Source organism: Falco naumanni, chromosome Z (genome assembly GCF_017639655.2).
Source record: "Falco naumanni isolate bFalNau1 chromosome Z, bFalNau1.pat, whole genome shotgun sequence".
Lineage (NCBI taxonomy): Eukaryota > Metazoa > Chordata > Aves > Falconiformes > Falconidae > Falco > Falco naumanni.
The window spans coordinates 57,827,450-57,847,418 of NC_054080.1; the positions used below are offsets into that span (position 1 = coordinate 57,827,450).

At 40.7% G+C, this 19,969-nt stretch overlaps 1 protein-coding gene across 2 annotated transcripts in view; it reads left to right on the forward strand.

The window, feature by feature from the left end:
* The window catches only part of MAP1B (microtubule associated protein 1B), a 70,952-nt gene that overhangs the window by 40,019 nt on the left and 10,964 nt on the right, over positions 1–19,969 (forward strand). The window contains exons 1-3 of one of the 2 annotated variants that reach the window (XM_040580300.1): positions 9,366–9,515; positions 12,001–12,083; positions 16,224–16,364. In XM_040580300.1, coding sequence (XP_040436234.1) covers positions 9,461–9,515; positions 12,001–12,083; positions 16,224–16,364 — 279 coding nt within the window. In that variant the 5' untranslated portion in view covers positions 9,366–9,460. Of the gene's footprint in view, positions 1–9,365; positions 9,516–12,000; positions 12,084–16,223; positions 16,365–19,969 lie in introns of those variants that run through there. The other variant, XM_040580299.1, reaches the window with a different exon arrangement.

A 19,969-nucleotide genomic window follows, 5' to 3' on the forward strand; every position in this document is an offset into this window, starting at 1 on the left:
TTTGAGGCTTTCAAGTGACTCTCTCTCTCTTGGCAGAGCAAGACCTCTGCCTTTGGATAGAACAGTTGCCCTGCTTTTTCAGACCAGGAAAGCCGTTGCTGCTAGAATAAAGCAGTGAATTCACATCCAGAAGTTGATCAGCAACACTGCTTATCATCATGGCTTTTTTCACTGACTATACATAAAGCAAAATAAAAGCTTTGGGCAAATAGTCCTGTGGAGCTGGGAAGCCAAATGGTTGCCCGGGAAAAAGCTTAAACCTGGTTCTCATTAAGGTCTCACAAACAGAGCATCTTGTTGGTAGTTGCAAAGGCTTGAGGATATTCCACAGCTGGTAGATTAGTTGATAGTAACTTTTTTTATTTGTCATTTAAAATAATTTAACAGAAGGACAAGTTTCTAAAGTACACAGAAGTAAACCCAAGTATTAAAAAATATAACTTTTCCACTGTAATACAGTTATTATGATTGTGTGATTCATTCAGGAAACAGCAATAAAGCTGTGATGTTAATTGTGAAAGAAGAACTTCACAGTTCTTCAAAGAGCATCACTAGGTGAATTATGTCTAAGCAGGTACTTTGGCAAACAACCTCAGATTTTTCTTGTACATAATAAACATTGCAGTACAAGTATCAAGGGCAGGTTATAAACTGTGGGTTTCTTCCCAAGAAAACTTACGATTGCCAGACTGTAGCAAGACTCAACTGTAAATAATTTTCTATACTGCTACTGTTAACAAAGTTAAGTGTCTAATCTGGAGTGCAAGGCTCCCTGCAACAGCCCTTAACGCTTGCAAACAGATCTGTCATTCATTATTCATGGGCTGCCAAGGCAATGAAATCCTTCTTTGATTTGAACTAAGAGGAAGGACAGAAATTATATTTAAGCTGAGAAACTTTAATAAACACATGTCAAAGAAAATGTGCTTGAGGGAAAGAATGGATTCCCCATGTGTGAAATCCCTATAGGTTGTATTGACTTGTCTGACAGATATGGCAGATGAACTTAAAACTAAGTTGCATATGCAGTAATGACCCCAAGACCAGAAATATCACTCAGAGGATTTTGACTGGAGCTTTGGGTTTGACTTCAGCTGCCACAGTGATGAAAACCCACTAGTAAGTAGGCTGTGGCAATTTGGAAACATTAACAGAGACCTTCTGAAATGATCAAAATTCAGGGACTTCTCCCTGAAGAGAGGGAGTAAAAGACTAAAACTGTATTCACGTAGAGATGTCTACAAAGAGGAATGGCAGACTTCTGAAATTATTTTTTTCTGAAATATTCATTTCAGTGTTTATCCCTTTGCTGCACATTTTGCATTGTCATCAGCTTTTCCCTGATGCTGCTGCGCTCCATTTTCCGTATCAAGGTGGGAGTTACAGTGAAGTAAAAGAAAGCGTCTGCACGGTGTACTGCAGAGAAAAGGAAAAAACTGAGCAAACTTCCCTTCCCGACCAGTAAGGATGGTGAGGGCAAAATGGTACAGCCAGGCACTGCAGCACAGGAAGGTAACACAGAAGGATGTAAAAAGGAGGTTATAGCAACAGCAACATCTGAAAGGAAGTAAAGTACATTTACAGAGTTTTTTTGAGTTTTTCAAATACAGGAAGGATCTTGGCTACTGGCTTAAAATCTATGAAGGAGAAACACAGTGCTGATGTTCCCTATCTTATTTTCAACAGCAGACATTTATAATCAGAGAACCTCTACTATTCCTCATTGGCTCTGTAGCGATTTTCCTGTGGCGTGCACTTGGCTTTGAGTTAGACACTGTGTTATTTAATGCAGATCGGCACAATCATATTTTGTGTAATCTGATGTTTGTTTTCCATAAAAAGCAGCCCATGGAAAAAGTCCCAAGTACTTTTCCTTTGATACACACATTTGCTTAGCATGTTTAACAGCCTAGTAAATAGTTTTGTTTGCAATGTGAATATACTGGGCAGTTCATATAACAAAAGAACACTTAAGCCTCTGACCAGTCCTGTGAATTATGATACATGTGCTGTTCAATAAACAGTGGAGTGTGAGGTAGTGAGCCACAGAGGTATTAAGAAAGAAGTAGTATTTTTTCCAAATAAGATTTTGTTTGGCTATTTGACGGTTAACACCAAGCTGGGATGTGAAGGAGAGACTCCTTTTCTGAATAACTGAGCAAAGTTAAAAGTTTAACATTGTGAAAGTATCACATTGTAAAAGTATCACATTGTGGGGACTACTGCAAATAAATTATAGTGGGAAGTGGTCTGCTCTGCTCAGGATTATTTTAGTTTCTGGGTTCAAAATGTTTTCCAGTGCTAATAGAAGAAATTTCCTTCATTGTAGACAGAGAATGTTGTTTCTGGAAGTGGTCTGATGTTCTGCAGTTCTCGTTCTCTTCCCTGGTTAGTAATACTCCAAGATGCAGGCTCAGATGAGGACTTTCATTGACCTTCAGGACTGATGAGTCAGCTCTGCATCATCACTGCAGTCTCCCAGTCGTGGTGCATGCTGGCTGCCAGTTTCTACACAGAATGGGGGCAATGTGCTATGCAGCTGAAAACTAAAGCTCCAGATCCATGGATCAGTTCTGCAGTGTATCGTAGAGCTGTCCTTGCCATTATCTATACATTTAAGATTTAAGTGTAGGAGACATTAATGTGAGACAATGAAGTGATTACAGCCTAAAAATATATGGGACTGACCATACTATACATGCCATTAATTTAATAACTTGCTGTTAACAGCTTTTTAAGATTATTACTTGTAATGAAGATGTGTAACTCAAGACAACTGCTGACAGAAAAGCTCACATTTGCCTACCTGCTTGCCTCAAGTTTATAAAATACAGAAATTGAGAGAGGAAAAGATGAAACTGTTTTGCTTTTGCCTAGATAGTCCTGCATAAATTTTTCATGAATTGCAGTGGGTGTTTTCTGTTGCCATTTGTAGCTAGTTTCAAGGTCTACAGTGATAACATTATTTTTTTAAATAATATAGATATCTTAATAATCAGGCAAGTGGTTTATGAAAGAGTTTCAGCTCTGGGAAGTAGTTAGAAGTGACTTAGGGGTCCATCTGAAAAGTCAGTTGATTATGCATAGCTTTTTAGGTGTTCAGTATTTTCTGATGCACAACACAGTGATGTACCTTGGAGAACCAAAAGGATTTTGTAGCTGCAGCATTCTGGTCGGCTTCAGGTTTTTGTTTCTGTATGACCTTGGAAATTGTTTCCTTATCTCTACTTTATGGGGTTAAAATCCTCTCAGATGTGTTCTAAAGATAAAATTCATTGTGAAAATAGTTCAGAGATCACAGTGTCTCTAGAGTTTTAATCTACAAAACCACTATGTGGAAATATTCCTAAAGAATATTAAAATAGGCATTGCAGGAAGCCACTTGAACTGTGAATATTTTGGAGGATAGAGCCTAAGTTTTGTTTATATGGAGCATTAATAAGTGCTGCACATTGCCTTAAATAATGGAAAAGACTAAAAAATTTATCTTAAAAGTCTTTAAGGGCAAAACAAAGAATAAGAAAAAGGTGCATAAGAAGATGTCCGTGTTGATGGGTGCAGTAGTCTTCTAGCTGAAACCTCTCCTTTCAAGGTTGGAGGGGTGATTCCTGACGGAGGTGGTGACTTCAGGTGAACAAATTGTTGGTAAAAACCCATGTCAGACACCTGGGATGGGATGAGCTTCTCAAAGCCACACTGACTACAGCCATGACATTGAACAAGGCAGTTCTTATGACTAGGGACATTGCATGCCCCCCTGGTAAAAAGCCCTCACTCTTCCATCTTTCTGCCGAGATGTTAAACTGCTCTGCTTTCTAAACACTTTTTTTTTTTTTCTTTCCATAATTACAGATCTTTTCTTGGAGTAGGGTCGTCAAGCTGCACTCACCTGTCTGCAAAGCATAATTCCAGCTGTGCCAGTTCAGATTTCTGTCATTCACTTGCCATCCTCTCAGTGAAATTGCAGTGCTGCCAAATAGTTGTGGACAAGGCTTCTGGGATTTGAGCTTTATTCACCATGTGGCTTGTCAATGACACAGGTCAACAAAAGAACAGAAATGGCAGAGTTCAGAGACAGTCAGTGCCTGACCACAGCAACAATTAGGCATCAAATGAGATAGTAAAGACTGCTGTCAGGGGCCCACTATCTTTGCAGCTGGTTCAAGATGTTGGGTAGTTCTCCCACAAATAGGAAATCTTAGGTATTGGGAATGATTCGTTATCACAGGATGGTTAAGGAATGTTTGGATTCCTAGTCAAAGAAGTATTCCAATCATTAAAGACAGTAACACACTTCAAGAGGCTTAGCTTTTTCCTGTCGGTAGCGAATTTTTATGCTCGATAGCAATAACTTGCAACTGAACATACTGAACAGATTGGTGCTGCTGACTGACTGCTGGATTTATTTTTTCTTAAGCAAAGTCAGGGGTGAACCCATTTATCAGGAGCATTGTATTCCACTACTGTTGCAACTTCAGTATATAAACAGCAGGTGTATTCTTGTCTTTGATTTTATTGAGGTCTTCAGCAATCTTAAATTTCACTCCTGTCCAGAGTCTTGGTGAAATCGATAATGAAATCCCTGGGGTATTTGGTTCATTTTTTGTGGCATATCCCCTTTTGGGGAGATAAGCCTATTTTAATAGGCATTAAAAATGCAAGATATAAACTTTTATTGTTATTATTCTTTAGACCAATTTGCTTCAACTTTTTTCTTCAGACTACTTTTTGTAGTACTACTTTGTTCAGAAGAGATTTTTAATGCTTTAGCAGTCCTTCATAGAGCCCTGAAATTGCAAAACATCAAAACTTATATGAAAAATACTGTTTCTGAAGGTGAAGAATGACACTTGAGGATAATAATTTCCCCCTGACAGTAACAGATGGGAACACAAGGCCAGCAGTTTGGTTCCACTTGAGAAAGGGCTGTATTTTGAGAGCAAATCAGATGTTACATGAAGTTGGCAAACAGTGTAAGAAATCAGTATTTAGTGTGAGAAGTTGATGCAATTAGCCTGTTGATCAACAGGGTGTGTGGAAACATGATTTAATGTCTTGAATTTACTTTAGGAGATTTCAGTGGGAATGGGTCACACAGCAGTGAAGTCCCCTGCAACCTCTGGTAGTTCTTGCAGCAGCTCCTAGCACAGCTCAGTTTACAAGTCTGCAAGTATTAGAGATTCAAGTTTGAGGCAGAAAGTATGAATCCAGCTACAAATATTAGCACAAAGAGGTTGGCTTTCTTTCCCTCACTGCTGTTCAAGAGTCCTGAGCAAGGATTGGTGGACTGGTTTTGTGTACAGTAACTGGAGGCTAAATCTTGCAGTTACTGTTCAGGCTGCATCATCATCTTCATCTAGCCTTCCACTTTCAAGGCTCTATTATTACCTGGAAGTATAAACCCAAATGAGATCTGACAGATAAGGACTTACCCAAGAACTAAAGTGAAATTATATGCAACTAGCTTTATTCATTAAATAAATGTGAGCTAAAAAATCCTAAAATACAATACACTGCACAACATTGCTTCTCAGGACTTGTAATTAATGAATTGTTGCAAGTCAAGTACAAGTAGGAAAAATGTTTAACTATCACCAGGCTGCAGCTGAACCATATGAAACTTGCATATGAATTCCATTTATGCAGGGAGAGAGAGAGGATAAAATGAGATTTGTGCTTCCTTTGGAGTCACAACAGTTTTGTATTCCAGCAGATCAGATGCAAGAAAGATTAACCTAACTTTGTGGAGACAACACATAATCTGCTTTAAAAAACATGTAACATTAGATATGGATATGAATATGAACTATCCATTGCCGTCAGAGCGGGCAGGTTTAAATAATTACAAGGAAAACAGTCACAATTTGTCATCACTGTCACTCTTCCAAAATTTTGTCATCATCAGAGGGCTCAGCAGTGTTAGTAGAGCTGACTTTTTGTTCACAGTTGTCGCACCAACTCAGCATCCTAGCAGGTATATGGAATTCATTTTCACCTAGAAATGTGTAAAGTACTCCAATATTCATACATATGTAAGAGTTCTTGCTAGAAAAAGTTTCTATAGATTCCTCGTACCCAGCTTAAATTTAAGAAGTCAGCGGAGTTGGTGAATTTATCTTCTGTGACATAAATGGAGTTGTGCCTATGTTATGCACTCCCCATCGGGTCAGCTAGTTACAAGAGTGACTGATAAGCCTCTGCATCCCCTGGCATCACCTGTAGGGCTTTCAGAGCGTGCCTGGAAGGGGCTTTCTGAAGTCAGCTCTCACAATCTGATACTTAGACATTACACAGACATTTCTCCATCAAGTCTGCAAATCATTTTCTTCTTACTTACAGATACCAGAACTCCAGATTTTTACAACATCAGAGTTTGCTTTGGCAACTTAATGCTGTAGATTTACCTATTTCTCAGCTTGCAGTTTAGGTCAGCAGAAAACTTAATGTGCTCTGGTGGCCCAGTCTCAACAGACAAAGTAAAAGCGATGAAGTGCCCCGTACCATTATGCAAGATTTCTTCAGATAATTGATAATCTGTTGTAAAAGAAGATCTTGATCCTTTCTCCTTGGTCTGGAATCAGATACTGGTTGCAATGTAGTGCCTCCAGGTTGACAGCAGGGAGGTTTGGGGGCTGGCCACAATTACAGCATTATTTGACTCTTTATACCCATTGATTGCTGTGCTGAAAACAAGAAAAAAACCCAGATTTATTCAATTAGTGTAAGGAATAGCAACTGTCAGATGATGAGAACTCTGAATACTCTGTTGATAACATAGAACAACCATGCTGAACACAAAGTTAACATATCATTTTTGGAGGACAAATTTGAAGGTCCCCACTAGAAAAAGAAGATGAAACAATGAGCCATTTTAAGTTATTTTAAAAGTATGGGTTACTGTTGTCTAGGCAGAAAGTTCATTTTTTTCCAAAGGAATTTATTGCTTTAAATATGTCATGTGCAAAGGATATGATTACCTTCCAATAACCTTCATCAGACATGGCAAATCTGAAACAGATGTAATTGGGATGATTCTTGAACATGAGTAACTGCTGTCCAGCATAGTAACCGACAAGCCCCAGTACTGTCTTTCAGAGTCTTAGCAGCTCAAAGACCATGCTTTGTCGGACCTCTTGTTCAGTGGTGAACACCTTCGTTGTGTTCCTCAGGTTATTTATTACTTCTGGTTTTGCTAAAGGCATATTTTCTTATACCAAATTACTTAAATGTAAAGGAGTGTCTGATGTGCCCATGCATTGACCTTTAGTGCTTGGATGCATAGCAAAGGAGTGTAAACCCCCTCCTCTCCTCCCCCACCTGGCCTCCACGCCCCCATATACTCACATATATGAAATACTTGCTAGCAATATTTTTCAGTCAACTAGCTCTTGCTTATATGGGTGTAAAGGCAACAAGGACTTAAAGCTATTAAGATGTTACCCTGTGTGGATATCAATAAACGGGGTGCTGTCCTGAGTAAAAGCTAAAATACACCAAGCCTTTCCTGCCACCTAGTCCCAGAAATGTCAAGGAAAAAAGGTTGCATGTTGCTGCTCCTCAAATACAGTGTTGTCCTGTTGGGAAAATGCCTTTTCTTCAGTGATTGTATTTGTCTGTTAAAGACATTTTCTTAGAGCTGAAGAATGAAATCTAGGAATGGACATTTTATGGTTCATTTTGGAGGATTTTTCTCCCCTCACTGTCCATTTCCTCCGGAAGACAGGGGCAACTGGGGGGTCATGGGCATTGGCTGGCAAGTGCAGAGCAGTGAATGTTTCCAGCTGCAGAGAGTTCACTGTCTAGTCATAGCTTGTGGGAAATTTTGTTAGCAAGCCTTGAAACCTGTGCCATCGCTAATGCCACCCAGCACAGTGACTAGCGTAACACAGCAGTCATGTCTTCTGACAGTGAAATGATAATTTAAAGTTCTGTACAATGAAAAAACCCACATGTTCTAAGTAGCCAAAGAGCTGTGTTTGAATGCCAGCTCAGGTGTCAAACATCATCTTCAGGGAAACCATTTTCTCCCTTTACCCTTTCTGCCAAGAATCATCACAGGAAAAGATTTGCCTGCTTCTGCTGTGTTTATTTTCTGCAGGAATGGCATTGACGGGGAGCAAGTGAGCAATGGTGTCCATCTGGGGTGGTGGGGAGGGCTGATGGGAACCCCTCTTTTGAGTACCATGTTGCCTACAGCGTGCACACTCACGGGGGTGGTGCTGCACAGGCATGCCAAGTGAGAAGTGTATCGTAGTGATCCCTGGTTAAACAACACTTGAAGAAGGGCTTCCTGGCTTCCTTCCTTTCCCATGCCCTTCATATACATTTTGTGTTTGCACAAATTTAATGTAATGACTGTTAAAAGTGGGCCTTATGATCGAGCTGCTTGATTGGTCTGAAGAGGTGAACTGTGTAAATTAGGAAATCTGTTCAGTCACTTCTAGGAAATGTTATTGACACCATCTCCATCTCATTAATCGTACTATAAATGTCATTGGTATTTGGCTGTGTAAGGGAGCAACGGGATCCTATGGCAATAGGAACTGGGATGCTGTGTGTGGAAATTGCCCTTTAAGCAAATGTCGCATGCTGTTGACTTCTCCTTTCTGTTCTGGTTCTGAATCAAACAGCTGCCAAGACTCTATTCGTGTCTGGTTTTAATTTGAAGCTTTACTTAATGAAATCAAGGATGAGTCAATAAATTAAAAAAAATATATATATTTATTCCAAACACAATGAATATTTATTTTTTAAAGCCTTTAGATAGGACTTCCACTTGCTTTCCAGAAACTATAAGCAGGTAAAATCTATCCACTCAACCACTTCTGTGCAACCTGGAAGTTTCTTCCTTTCTTCCTCTGACACATCACAGAAATGTTCTGTCAAATGTGTAGAGTAGGGCTGCAAAAATCCAGTAGAGTTAATTTAAAGCAACCTGAGATCTTCTCCGATTCAGTGAGTCTCAGGTTCTCCCACTTCATCAGCAGCTTAGTAAGTGGCAGTCTCTTGCTAGTTTGTGAAACGCTGTTGCTGCTTTCTGTTCCCACACTGTGTTAATTCATTTCTGTTTGATAAAACTGTTCCTGTGGGAGACTTGCCTTCACTCTAGCTGAGCATCTCAAGGTATCAATCTGGCCAGTAAGCCTGTGTTTCTCTTACAAAACTGTAAATAGTTTTTTAGAGGACATAATTTTTTATTTTTCAAGCAGCGTCACAGGACCTTCTTACTGATCAGCAAGCAGACACAACCTTCCCACATTTTACAGTGGGATGGGAGCCCTCGTGGTGACTCACACCCTGCCAGTGCTGGGTCCCCACCCTGTATGATAAGCAGTAACACATGTTGATGCTGAGGAGTTGGAAGGATGAGGCAGTCACGCATGCAGCTCTGAACAGGCACCATGGTGTACATGGTGCAGACCTCTATGCTTGCCTCTGGAAATCAGTCTCAAAAAGCTGCATGACACCATGCAACCACTGGGACCTGTGGTGTCTGGCCCATGGGAGCGCAGGATGTAAGTAACCACCGTTGTCACTGCTGGTCATAGGAGCTGTGACTCCTCATGCCAAATCCCTCCCAGCTACACAGATGCTTGACTCGGAGTAGCTTCAGTGAAGTCCAAAGTGGGTGCTTTGACTCAGGTGGACACTATGCATCATTGTCTAACTTTGCATGTGGCTAAATGCATTTCTTTTCTACCTGTGTTTAAATATGTTAATGCCTAATCATTTGTAAGGCTTATAAATACTTATAAATTCTGGCCTGAACAAAGTGTGTGCTCTGTATCACCAACTATTAAGTGACAAATTTCTGTGGCAATTAAAGGGTGGCAGTTTGTTTACTTAACAACAGTAAAGACAAGATTCAATAAACTGTGCCTAATCTTTAATTTGAAGGAACTCTGCAGAATAACTTAAGTATCAGATCACTGAGCACCTTCTGAAGGTGTCTGTAGTAACGCAGCCATCTGGGCGTTGAATTGAATATAGCTTTATATATGCACTCCTGTTAGGCAAGTAGAGCTATAAAAATAAATTGAATTACAAAGCGTAATACCAGAACGATGCTGCAGAGAGACTTGCCCTCCTCTCTTTTCGTAATACACAGTCTGTCTCCTCCTGTCAAGGAAACATAGCAAAAAAAGATGTATGTTAAGAAAACTAGGTTTCTTCAAACAAACCAGATCAGTATCCACAAGTCTCTAGGCACTGTCATGCACAGAGAGTAAACTACACCCCCGTCTCACATTTTACATATGAACACTGAAGTTTTTTCCTTCTTCACTATGTCATTTGATTGTAAGCTCTCAGGCTTATAAATGCAGAGCTTCCCCCGAGCAACAGCGGAGGACAGCACGTTGGAAGCTCGGTGGGCGGGCAGGCAGGGCGAGCAGGAGCAGGGCGGCACCGCTGGCGCAGGGGGGGCGGAGGGGGAAGCTGCCCGCCCCTCCCCCAGGCTGCCCATCCCCCTCCCCCAGGCTGCCCATCCCCCCCCCCAGGCTGCCCACCCTCCCCCCAGGCTGCCCACCCCCCAAGGCTGGCCGCCCTCCCAGGCTGCCCGCCGCAGCCGGGCTCCCTTCGGCGTGTCCCAGCTCGGGTTTTTGCTTCTTTTTACAGGGTAGTTTTTCTGAGCAGGCACATAGGTGACTTGTCCTGAGTCCCTCGTACACCCTTTTAAGCGCAATTAATTATTTTAATGGATTAATATTACACGGAGGGGTTTGCTTGGAAGGGACTGGTCTTCTGGTTTGGTTGGTGTTTTTTTTGGAACTAATTACCAGACTGGATCTCTGAATGACAGTACGGCTGCTAATTAAGCTCACTGCAAGTTCTTACAGAAAGAGACCTTGATAAGAACTTGCTAATTAACATAACAAAAAAAAAATACGTCAAGAGTCCTGTTGTGTTTCCCTGGCATCCACTCCCAGTCAGATGAAAATCACTATTGAATACAGGTACTGGCTCACTAAGCGTGAAGGCCAGTGGTCTGCGAGGCTGCTCCAGACTTGCCCAGACGTTCTTTCAGGATCTGGCTGGTATTTGTATGCCCATTCTCTCTGGTTGCCCAACGTTGCTCGCCACGGCTTTTGTATGCAGGAGGAAGATGAAGCAGGGCAGTGCACGTGGGCGTGTGTCCGACCATCCCCACAGGGAGTTTCTCACAGTGTCATCTGTGACATTAATCAATATTAGCAGAAGGCTGAAAGGGGAGTTTTGGCAGGGTGGGTCCCAGCTTTCACTCGATTCATCTGGTGGGGCCGGAGACCTGGCTGGTTTGTCTGGTGCTGCCAGGGACCCAGTGTGTGCATGGCGTGCAGCCCAGCGTGGAGCACTCCCATGGTACAAGACGTGCCATACATGGTGGGACAGTGCTGGTGGTGGTAGGCAAGAGGGACACCCCTGAGCTCCTTTGCTTGTCTCACTAATCATGCTTGCTAGCCACCAGCATACAGCACAAGTATTCACTTTTTTCTTGCAGGGAAAGTTTGCAGCCTGTGTTGACTTTCCTGCTGCTGCAGCTAAGCTGCTAATAGTTCTTGGAAGAGGAACTATTAATTTAAAACTACCTGGGCATGTTATAGAAGTGTGTAATCTCAGCTGTATCTGGTGTAGATACATCCATGAAAATACAGGCCCAGATGTTCAGCTGGTGATCGTTAATCCAGTCCCTGATTCACACCAGCTCTGTGAGACCAAGGGGAGTTACACGGACTCCTCTGGCAAAGGGGAAGGAACAGGACCTGGTGCTGTTACCCGTTTGTTTCATTACCTTGAATTTTCCAGAGCAGTGTTTCTGGCCCGCAGGACCGCATGCTATGGGTGCTTCTGAAGAGATGAGCAGCGTAGCAGTTGCTGTGGCAGATGTGCACTGCGCTGGGTGACCACAGAGCTGTTGCACGGTAGGACGTGCAACAAGCTCATGGAAACTGTGGGTTTAAACCATACTGATCTAATTTAATTTCTTCCTTTTTTTTTTTCTTTTTCTCTCTGTGCTTGCAGGTCAGAAGATTCTCCACCACAGAAGTGATGTCTTGGAGACTGTAGTCCTGATCAATCCCTCAGATGAAGCAGTTAGTACTGAGGTAAATCAGCAATGAATGTGTCATAAAAGCTTCATTAAGCGGAGAGGATGAGAGCAGTGAAGCAGATGTAGTTGAGGTGATAGCTGAACGTCAGTTACTGCCTTTGAGCTTAGTGATTGACAAACGCCAACACTATCTTTCGCAGTCTCGGCAGACTAAAAGCAGGTCCTAACTAAGGGTGAAAAGACATGTTAGGAGCAAATATTGTTAAAAACATCAGGCATACCTTGATTTTCTCCCCGGTTTCCCAGAACCCTGGTAAAACATCAGAGGCATGGGACAGAAACACACCTCTGATGCCAGCACTCCTTTCCTCATAATGCTCCAGGTTCCTTCTTGATGAAATCGAGGCAATTGTGCTTAAACTGCATCTGCTTTTCTTCTGCTCCACCATTGTTTGGTAGCTCTGGATGCCTATTTTACACATGAAGAAAGTGCCTGAAGGTGCCCTGAGACAAATTTATCTCTTTGAGAGGAATTGTCAGCTTGTGGTGGTGACTCTAGGTTGATCTATCTGGCCTTCAAAAGGCATGTGACATGATCGATGGGCTCTGGAGAGTGTCCCAGCAGAGGACTACCAATTCCTCATGGACTTGCTGGAGCAGCATCATAGAACTGAGCAAGTAGCTCAAACACAAAATTGCCAAATTTAGCTAGTAAGACCGAAGGTTTAAAAAATAGGGATAATTGCATTACTAGCCTGTGCTGAGAAGCACTGACATAGTACCATTTCTGGTACTATGGGAAGTGAAGTGTATTTTATTATATTCTGAATATATTTTCTGAATATATAGTCTGAATAATATATTCAGAATAAATATTCTGGTACTGGGAAGTGAAGTGGCTGTGCTTGCAGTACATCGTGAAACATCTGTTTTGTTGCCAGCCTTGAGTGACATTAAACACAAACAGGAGGAAGGACTCTGAAACAAGTGACATTTCTGAAGTTGTAGCAGTTTAAATAAGTCAGTCACTTTAGTTAACGACAGCTCATTCACTAAAAAAAATGTGTGAAAATCTCTTGCAAGGCCTTGGAGTTACTTGGTAAGGAAAAGGGACAGCTGGGTAACAGCTCTTAATAGGCTCAGGCATTCAGAGCAAAAAGCTGTAATGTGTGTGAGTGTGGAGGGGAGGAAGAGCTGAAGGAACTGCCAAGAGTGTGGAAATGCCGTTTCTGTCGCTGTTGCTTGCCATACCTTTGGTGGATGACCACATGGAAGAACACGGTCTGGGGCCCATCGATGACTTCTGAACCCTGGCTTTACTCCTTTGGCTCTGGAAGATGTTTGGCTAGGTTATTGTTAATTTCCTCTTGCTGGATGTGGGATGCAATCTTTTCTTCGCTTTCGTCTTGCCAAGCTGGTCACAGCCAGAGGTTACAAGCTGAGATTTACCTTGGCTGGCTAAGCAAGACTGACTGAACAGAAGCCAGAAAAAGACAGTAAGAATGAGGCTGGAGAATTAAACTGGATGTTGGAATATATGTGATTTACCCATTATGGCAAATAGAATACTTCTCTTCATGTATCAGGAGATCTTCACGTTGCGTCTGGGGAGACCATGATATATATACCATGGAGCTCTGACTTCACCAGCAGAGGAACTTGAATCTCTCTGTTCAGGAAAAACAAAGAAAAATGATGCTTTAAGAAATTCCTGGTAATGCGGCTGGTAGTAGCCACAGAGCAGCATGGTTCTGCCCAAAGCTCCTGTCTTGTTCTGTCAAATGCCAAAACACCTCCCAAAAGAGAGAGGCATAAAGGGAGTGAGACTGTAGTTTCCCAAAGAAAACAAGTTTCTGAAACCCCCATGAACAGTTACTGCCTTCTTAAGAAGACCCCACTCCGTTGCTCCCATCTCCTGCAGCTGTACTTTAAGTCTGAGAAACTGCTGATCTGCTGATGCTTCTGTCTCCATTCACGCTCCGTCTTTCCTCTGTTTTGACTGAGGCTGCATTTTGCTGTTCACTTCCTTCAGACAGTTTGGAACATCAGACAAGGGTAAACTGGAACACAATCGCCACCTTGCAGTATTTCTTCTGAAGTGGTGTGGTCTTGAAGTCAGGAGACAAATTTCTGATCGTCCTTCAGGAAGCCTTTGTTATACCCAGACACAGAATTTATGTGTCTCTTGGTCTTCTGTGTATAGCATAAATTACATGCTGTAGTCTGCAAGCGTTTGTTTACTTTTTTGCTTGCCATAGTTTGCTAGCTCTGCAGAACATATTTCATCATCAATTAATAGTCACGTATCAGTGATTCACAAGTCAGGGAATAATTCTGCTGTTGGAAAACCTGGTGAGTTTACACATAATTTGGCAGACTGCCCAGCACTGCTGCCAGCAACAAGAAAAAAATATACATGACGAAGCCCGTTCTTTTATGGTTTTAGTACAGCTAGAACAGACAAGATCTGAACACCACACATCAGGACAGTCGGCTGCATTTATCTGTATTTTTGTCTGAAGCAGAAATAGATACACTTGATCCAGCAAGGACATTGCTGAATTTAGAATTATTTAGTGCAATTAGTGACCAGCGAGCATTAGTCCTGTGTTTAATTAAAGGAACTTTCGGCTGCTTAGTATCAGGGTCACTTATTTAATAAAATAACAATGAAAATGTAGAGTTGGGATCTTCTTTCAGGTACATACTTTTCAATGCCTCTTTTCTACTTGTACTGAAAATGCGAGTTATTCACTAGAGATTCAGGTCAAGTCTTCCTGCTCAGCCTCCCTGATGTGTGTGGGAATTACTTAGAGTGACTGATTGCTTAACAATCAATATAAAAATCTGAAAGAATAGCTTGCTAGGAGAGCTGATTATGTCATCTCCATGGAGATGGAGCTTGGATGCAATATCATGTGGAGTTGTTCCAGATGGACTCTGCTCAGTTAGTTTGATACGTGGATAGCCTTGTTCTGGAATCACTATTCTGGTTTAACTGAATTCCTCCTTAAACAGAGGAATTAGTGCACTTGAAATTCATACCTTACCATAGGCTGATGAATTGAGTTTTCAGTGTTGGACAAGACTTTTGAAGTATTTGCGAAAAATTTACTCAACTGTACAGAATCTTACACAGGTTTTGTTTAGTTTTGTTCTTAAGTTTAATTCAGCCAACAGGATTATACTGAATACGTGGATTTTTCTTAGTATGCAAATAAATCTTCCCCTAGGCGGGGAAACAGGAATTATTAGTAATGTAGTAAGGATCAAGTAAAGTAAGGAGCATCTACTTGAAAATAGGTAAGAGTTATTTAAAAATGCAGAAGGTTATTTTTCCGTAGCAAGCTCATTTCTGCCATCAGGCATCCACTTAATTTACTACTGTATATTGAAATAGGTCTTGCATTTTAAAAATTAAATAAATTAAATTTATTTATATAATATATATATATAATTTATATATATATATAATAAATTAAATAAATAAAATAAAAAAATAAATAAATAAAAAAATTGAATAAAAAAAAATAAAACTTAATGTCCATAGTGACATAATGAGATATCAATAGTGTGTGTGACTGTACCTGAGTGCTTGAAGCTCAAGTTTATCATTATGGTGGAGCAGAATTTTCCCTTGACTTTCTAGATGATTCAGGTTACAGCAGAATGACAGACTAAATATGACACTTTTATGTGTGATTTGTGGCTGTTACTTTTCAATGACTTTTTTCAACTGTACCCTGGGAAAAGAAAAGCAGCCTCCCAAAACCTGAGTCTAACACATGCAGTTGTCCTTCATTTATGTGGGACACAGTCTACCAAGGCTGCCCTAATACAATGCTATTAAAATTCACCAAGAGTTACACAGGGAATATATTTGTTCATTGAAAATACTATTTTTTCATTCAGATTTTGTTCTGTTCTGCTCCTTGCTCTTATTATGACTTGTTATTAGCTTAGTTTATTCATCAGACGTTCTCACTAATTGCTTCTTGTCCCTTCTTTTTTCTCTTTTGCACCTTTCTCATTGTCTTTTGTAAACAGCACTGTAATTTGGTAATTTTTCAACAGTCCTGGGAGACTCTGGTGCAAAATATGTTTTAAATTAGGAGACATAAATTGCACATTCTCAGTGGAATATAGAAACACATGGTAACTCCCATTATTGATGTATTTCTCTCCTTCACTCTAGGTGCGCTTAATGATCACAGATGCTGCAAGACACAAGCTCCTTGTACTAACTGGACAGTGCTTTGAAAACACAGGAGAACTCATTCTTCAGTCAGGGTCCTTCTCCTTCCAGAACTTCATTGAGATCTTCACAGATCAAGAGGTACGTTCAGAAAAGTGTCTTCCATATATTGCCATGTGATGGCAGAGGTTTCTAGAAGACCAAGAGTGGCCCAATGTGTTGTCAGAGTTAGCATTGACAGCCTAATGCGTTTCTCTAATATACTTCAGATTTGATGTAAATTGCTTAATAACAGAATTAATTTTAAATGTGGGGAATTAAATTGTAATTTCCAGAAACGGAAAATCAAGGAACCTTTTGACAATGAAAGGAGATAGTGCTGTGTTTAAAAGATACATGTTTATCTAAGGTGCACATACAAAGCAGTCAAATTGAACTTGACACCAGATTCTTGGCCGGTGGCACCCAAGTAATAGGTGACATTAAATAAAACAGAGGCTGTCCACTGGAATAACTGTAGTTTTTGCACCACTTGCCTGTTTGGCTTCTTTGTAGTAATGTTTAAAATTTGGCCAGTGAAATCTGTAAATCTTGTGATTTTTACATACCAGTAAGATAAGTATGAAGTATACCAGTATTTAATGCCATTTTGTTTCATGACTTGTTATTTTGCTTTCTTGCTTAATGTACTGTGTCTGAAAGTTCCCATAGGGCAGGAACCCATAGTAAACAAGCTGTCATAATTAATTTGGCTGCTGTGTAAAGTATATATTTAAATAAACTGTATGGCTGCATCCCTAGGAATTTAGTTTCCAAAATTAATTAGGAGCATGTCAGTGGAGTGAGATTTGAAAGTTCAGTGCTGAAAAAGCAAAGTTTGCCAGAGCTCCAGTGCTATCTTATTGTATCCATTTGATCCTATTCTCAAAGCCTCTTTGTTCAGCATATGGTTGTAGGTTGGGTAAAGAGCTGGATTCCTGCTCTCTGAAACACGCACAACACCTAAAACTCACTGGCAGTTTGCAGAGTTACTTTTCTATGAAATTGCAAACCCAAGCTCCTTGCGTCTGTGGCTAATTAGTGACACATAATTACTTTATGACTACATGCAAAACTAAGGGCAAATCCTGCCATTACTGTTAGGAAGTGAAATTGTTGGCTGCAAAGCGGAGCGCTGTTGGTTGGCCATAGGTTACAGCTGTGGAGGGTTTGCCGCAGTGGAGGGTGCAGGGCATACTGCCGTGGGCTGAGTAAGGCTCACTTGGCTCACCTTTGCAGCTGGCAGCAGGCTCACCGGCCAGCCGGCATGGCTCATAGAAGGTGTTGGCTTCCAGCTTATTATTTTTGAAGCCATGGACTCTCATGGCTTCTACAAGATTTCACAGAAACAAGGAACGATTGCATTTGCCTGCCATACTGCAGTCTGCATATGCAACATCATTTTTTAAAGGGTCCCATTACCAGGAAATTTTTAGGTGGTCTACAAAATGTTAGAAGAAAGGGCTAGAAAAATGTGGTTAGTCATTTTCTAAGTAGAGATCAGAAGAATTTCTGTGCTGTCCTGGCCCTGGTGGTCTTGGCAGTGTAAGGTTTACAGTTGGACTCAATGATCTTAAGGGTCTTTTCCAACCTAAATGAATCTACGATTCTATAAGCATGTAAGGTTTGATGAGCGCTGTGTAGAGTTGGTGTTTCTGGCCTCTGCCCATTTATACTTCACTGGACCAAACCTCAAATGAGGTCAAGGATTATGCTTACAAATAAGTAAATACCCTTTGGGGGATGGTCTTATGAAGTCTGATTCAGAAATCCATCTCTGGCATGCAGAACTTCCTGCAGGCAATGCCTAGAAGTGGTGTTCTCTACTCCTCCCATGTCAGAAGAATGAAGATGTCCCATTCCACTGCCTCTGCAACAGCAGCTAGCATAGAAAAACCTTTCTTTTTACTTTTGTGGTCCAGGGTAGGAAACAGTCTTGTGTTTTCTCTGAGCAGCCAATTTGCTGTTGACCTTCATGAGCTGCGACACCTTTAAAACGAGGATTCCTCAACAGATGTCTCCCTGTGCTTGAAAAGACGATCAGGCTCACAGATAAATGTCTTTGCTCCCAGACTGACTTTGAATCCAGGGAAAAGAAGGAGTGGTTACATCTCTTGCCTTATCAAAGAGCATAAGCAGCAGACCCGTTGATACCCTTGGTGTCATCATTTGAAAAGCAAATCTGTTGAGACCTTTTCTGGGGCATTCCTGAACTTGCTACTCCTAATAGATATGATCTGTGTCTGTTATAATTTTTCTCCAACTTTTCATTGGCCTGCATTACCAGTGGCTTAAACTGTCTGCATTGTGTGTGCCCACTTTTAGGGGAAAAGAATGTTAGAACTTAGGAATACGAAGCAGAAATCCAAATAGTTGCAATATAAACTGGAGAGGACCAACCCCAAACCTTGACCCGGTATATTCACTAGCCCAGTGTATTACCATATGATGTTTTTTATCTAGCCAGAAAATTGGGCCTATATTAGAAACAGTCTGTACTCAAGTTATCTCCTTACGTGTGCAACAGACTTGGATTTATTCATCCAGAGGAAGTAATCTTTTACAATTTTTGTCTCTCCCTAATAATGTGTTTTCAACCCTGATCAGAGACATAGCGTAAGGAGTCCTAAATTCATTTCAGAGCTGTGGTCTCTGCTGCCCTCTTCTCTTATTTCTGCAATAAACAGCAGGAACATCTCTCCTGTTCTCATCTTTCATTCTTTTCATCCTTTTCTCCTTTTGTTTTGTCTTGCTTTGTTTTTCCCTTTGCTCCTTTTCAAACAAAGCCATGTCTGACAAATGGGTGAGATTTATTTATAGTCCTGTCAAATGGTTTGGATTCGAAGTAAGGCTGACAAAGGAAGATAGAAAGTATTTCTTTTCTGCTTTATTTAGGTATTGCTTGGATTATTTTTCTTTGGATAACAGCCACTGCATCTTTGTTGAGTTTTATTTTTGGTAAATGCTGAAAATAAATTAACACCAAGAAAGGAAGTTAGACATACACACATGGAGGCCCAAAGGGATCTAATGTGATCAAACATCATTAATTTTTTTATATACTAATTTCTTCTGCTGATTCAGCTTGTAGTCCAAGACTTCCCAATTATTCAGCTGTAGCATAATCTGTATCATCTTTATGGAAACTATTCTTACATCTTGAACTGACAATTGAGTCTTTGCAAGGAAAGTTGTGGTATTTTGCATGATGATGAGCTGGCATATTTTGCACTGGTGTTTTATGTCTTAATTACTTCTTCAAGGAAGTAGTTTACATAATTTCGTGGTCTTGTTGTTAAGAACAAATAGAACAGGAAGGGAGTACATTTAACCTAAATGTCAGTAAAACAAAATGTCAAAGTATCTATGGAACTGCCCAAGTTTTAAAATATGTCATAACTTTTCATGTTTGTTTTTCTACTGATCTGGGACCATCACATACTGTTTTTCAGTTCAGACTGGAACAGAGCAACAGCTCTTCATATGATGGCATAGAACTTATTTTCTGGGCCTTTATTTTAGCAGTTGGTTTTGGTACAAGCATGTTATAAAATACTGTTAAAATTAATGGAGTTGTTCTAGATTTCAACTTCTGTGGTCCACGAGTTTAAAGTCAAAATAATGACAAGATCATTTTTAACCCTAACACTTTTTTTCTGGTTCTTTCTTCAGCCCATAATCTCAGAAATACAAAACTTGTCGCTGTT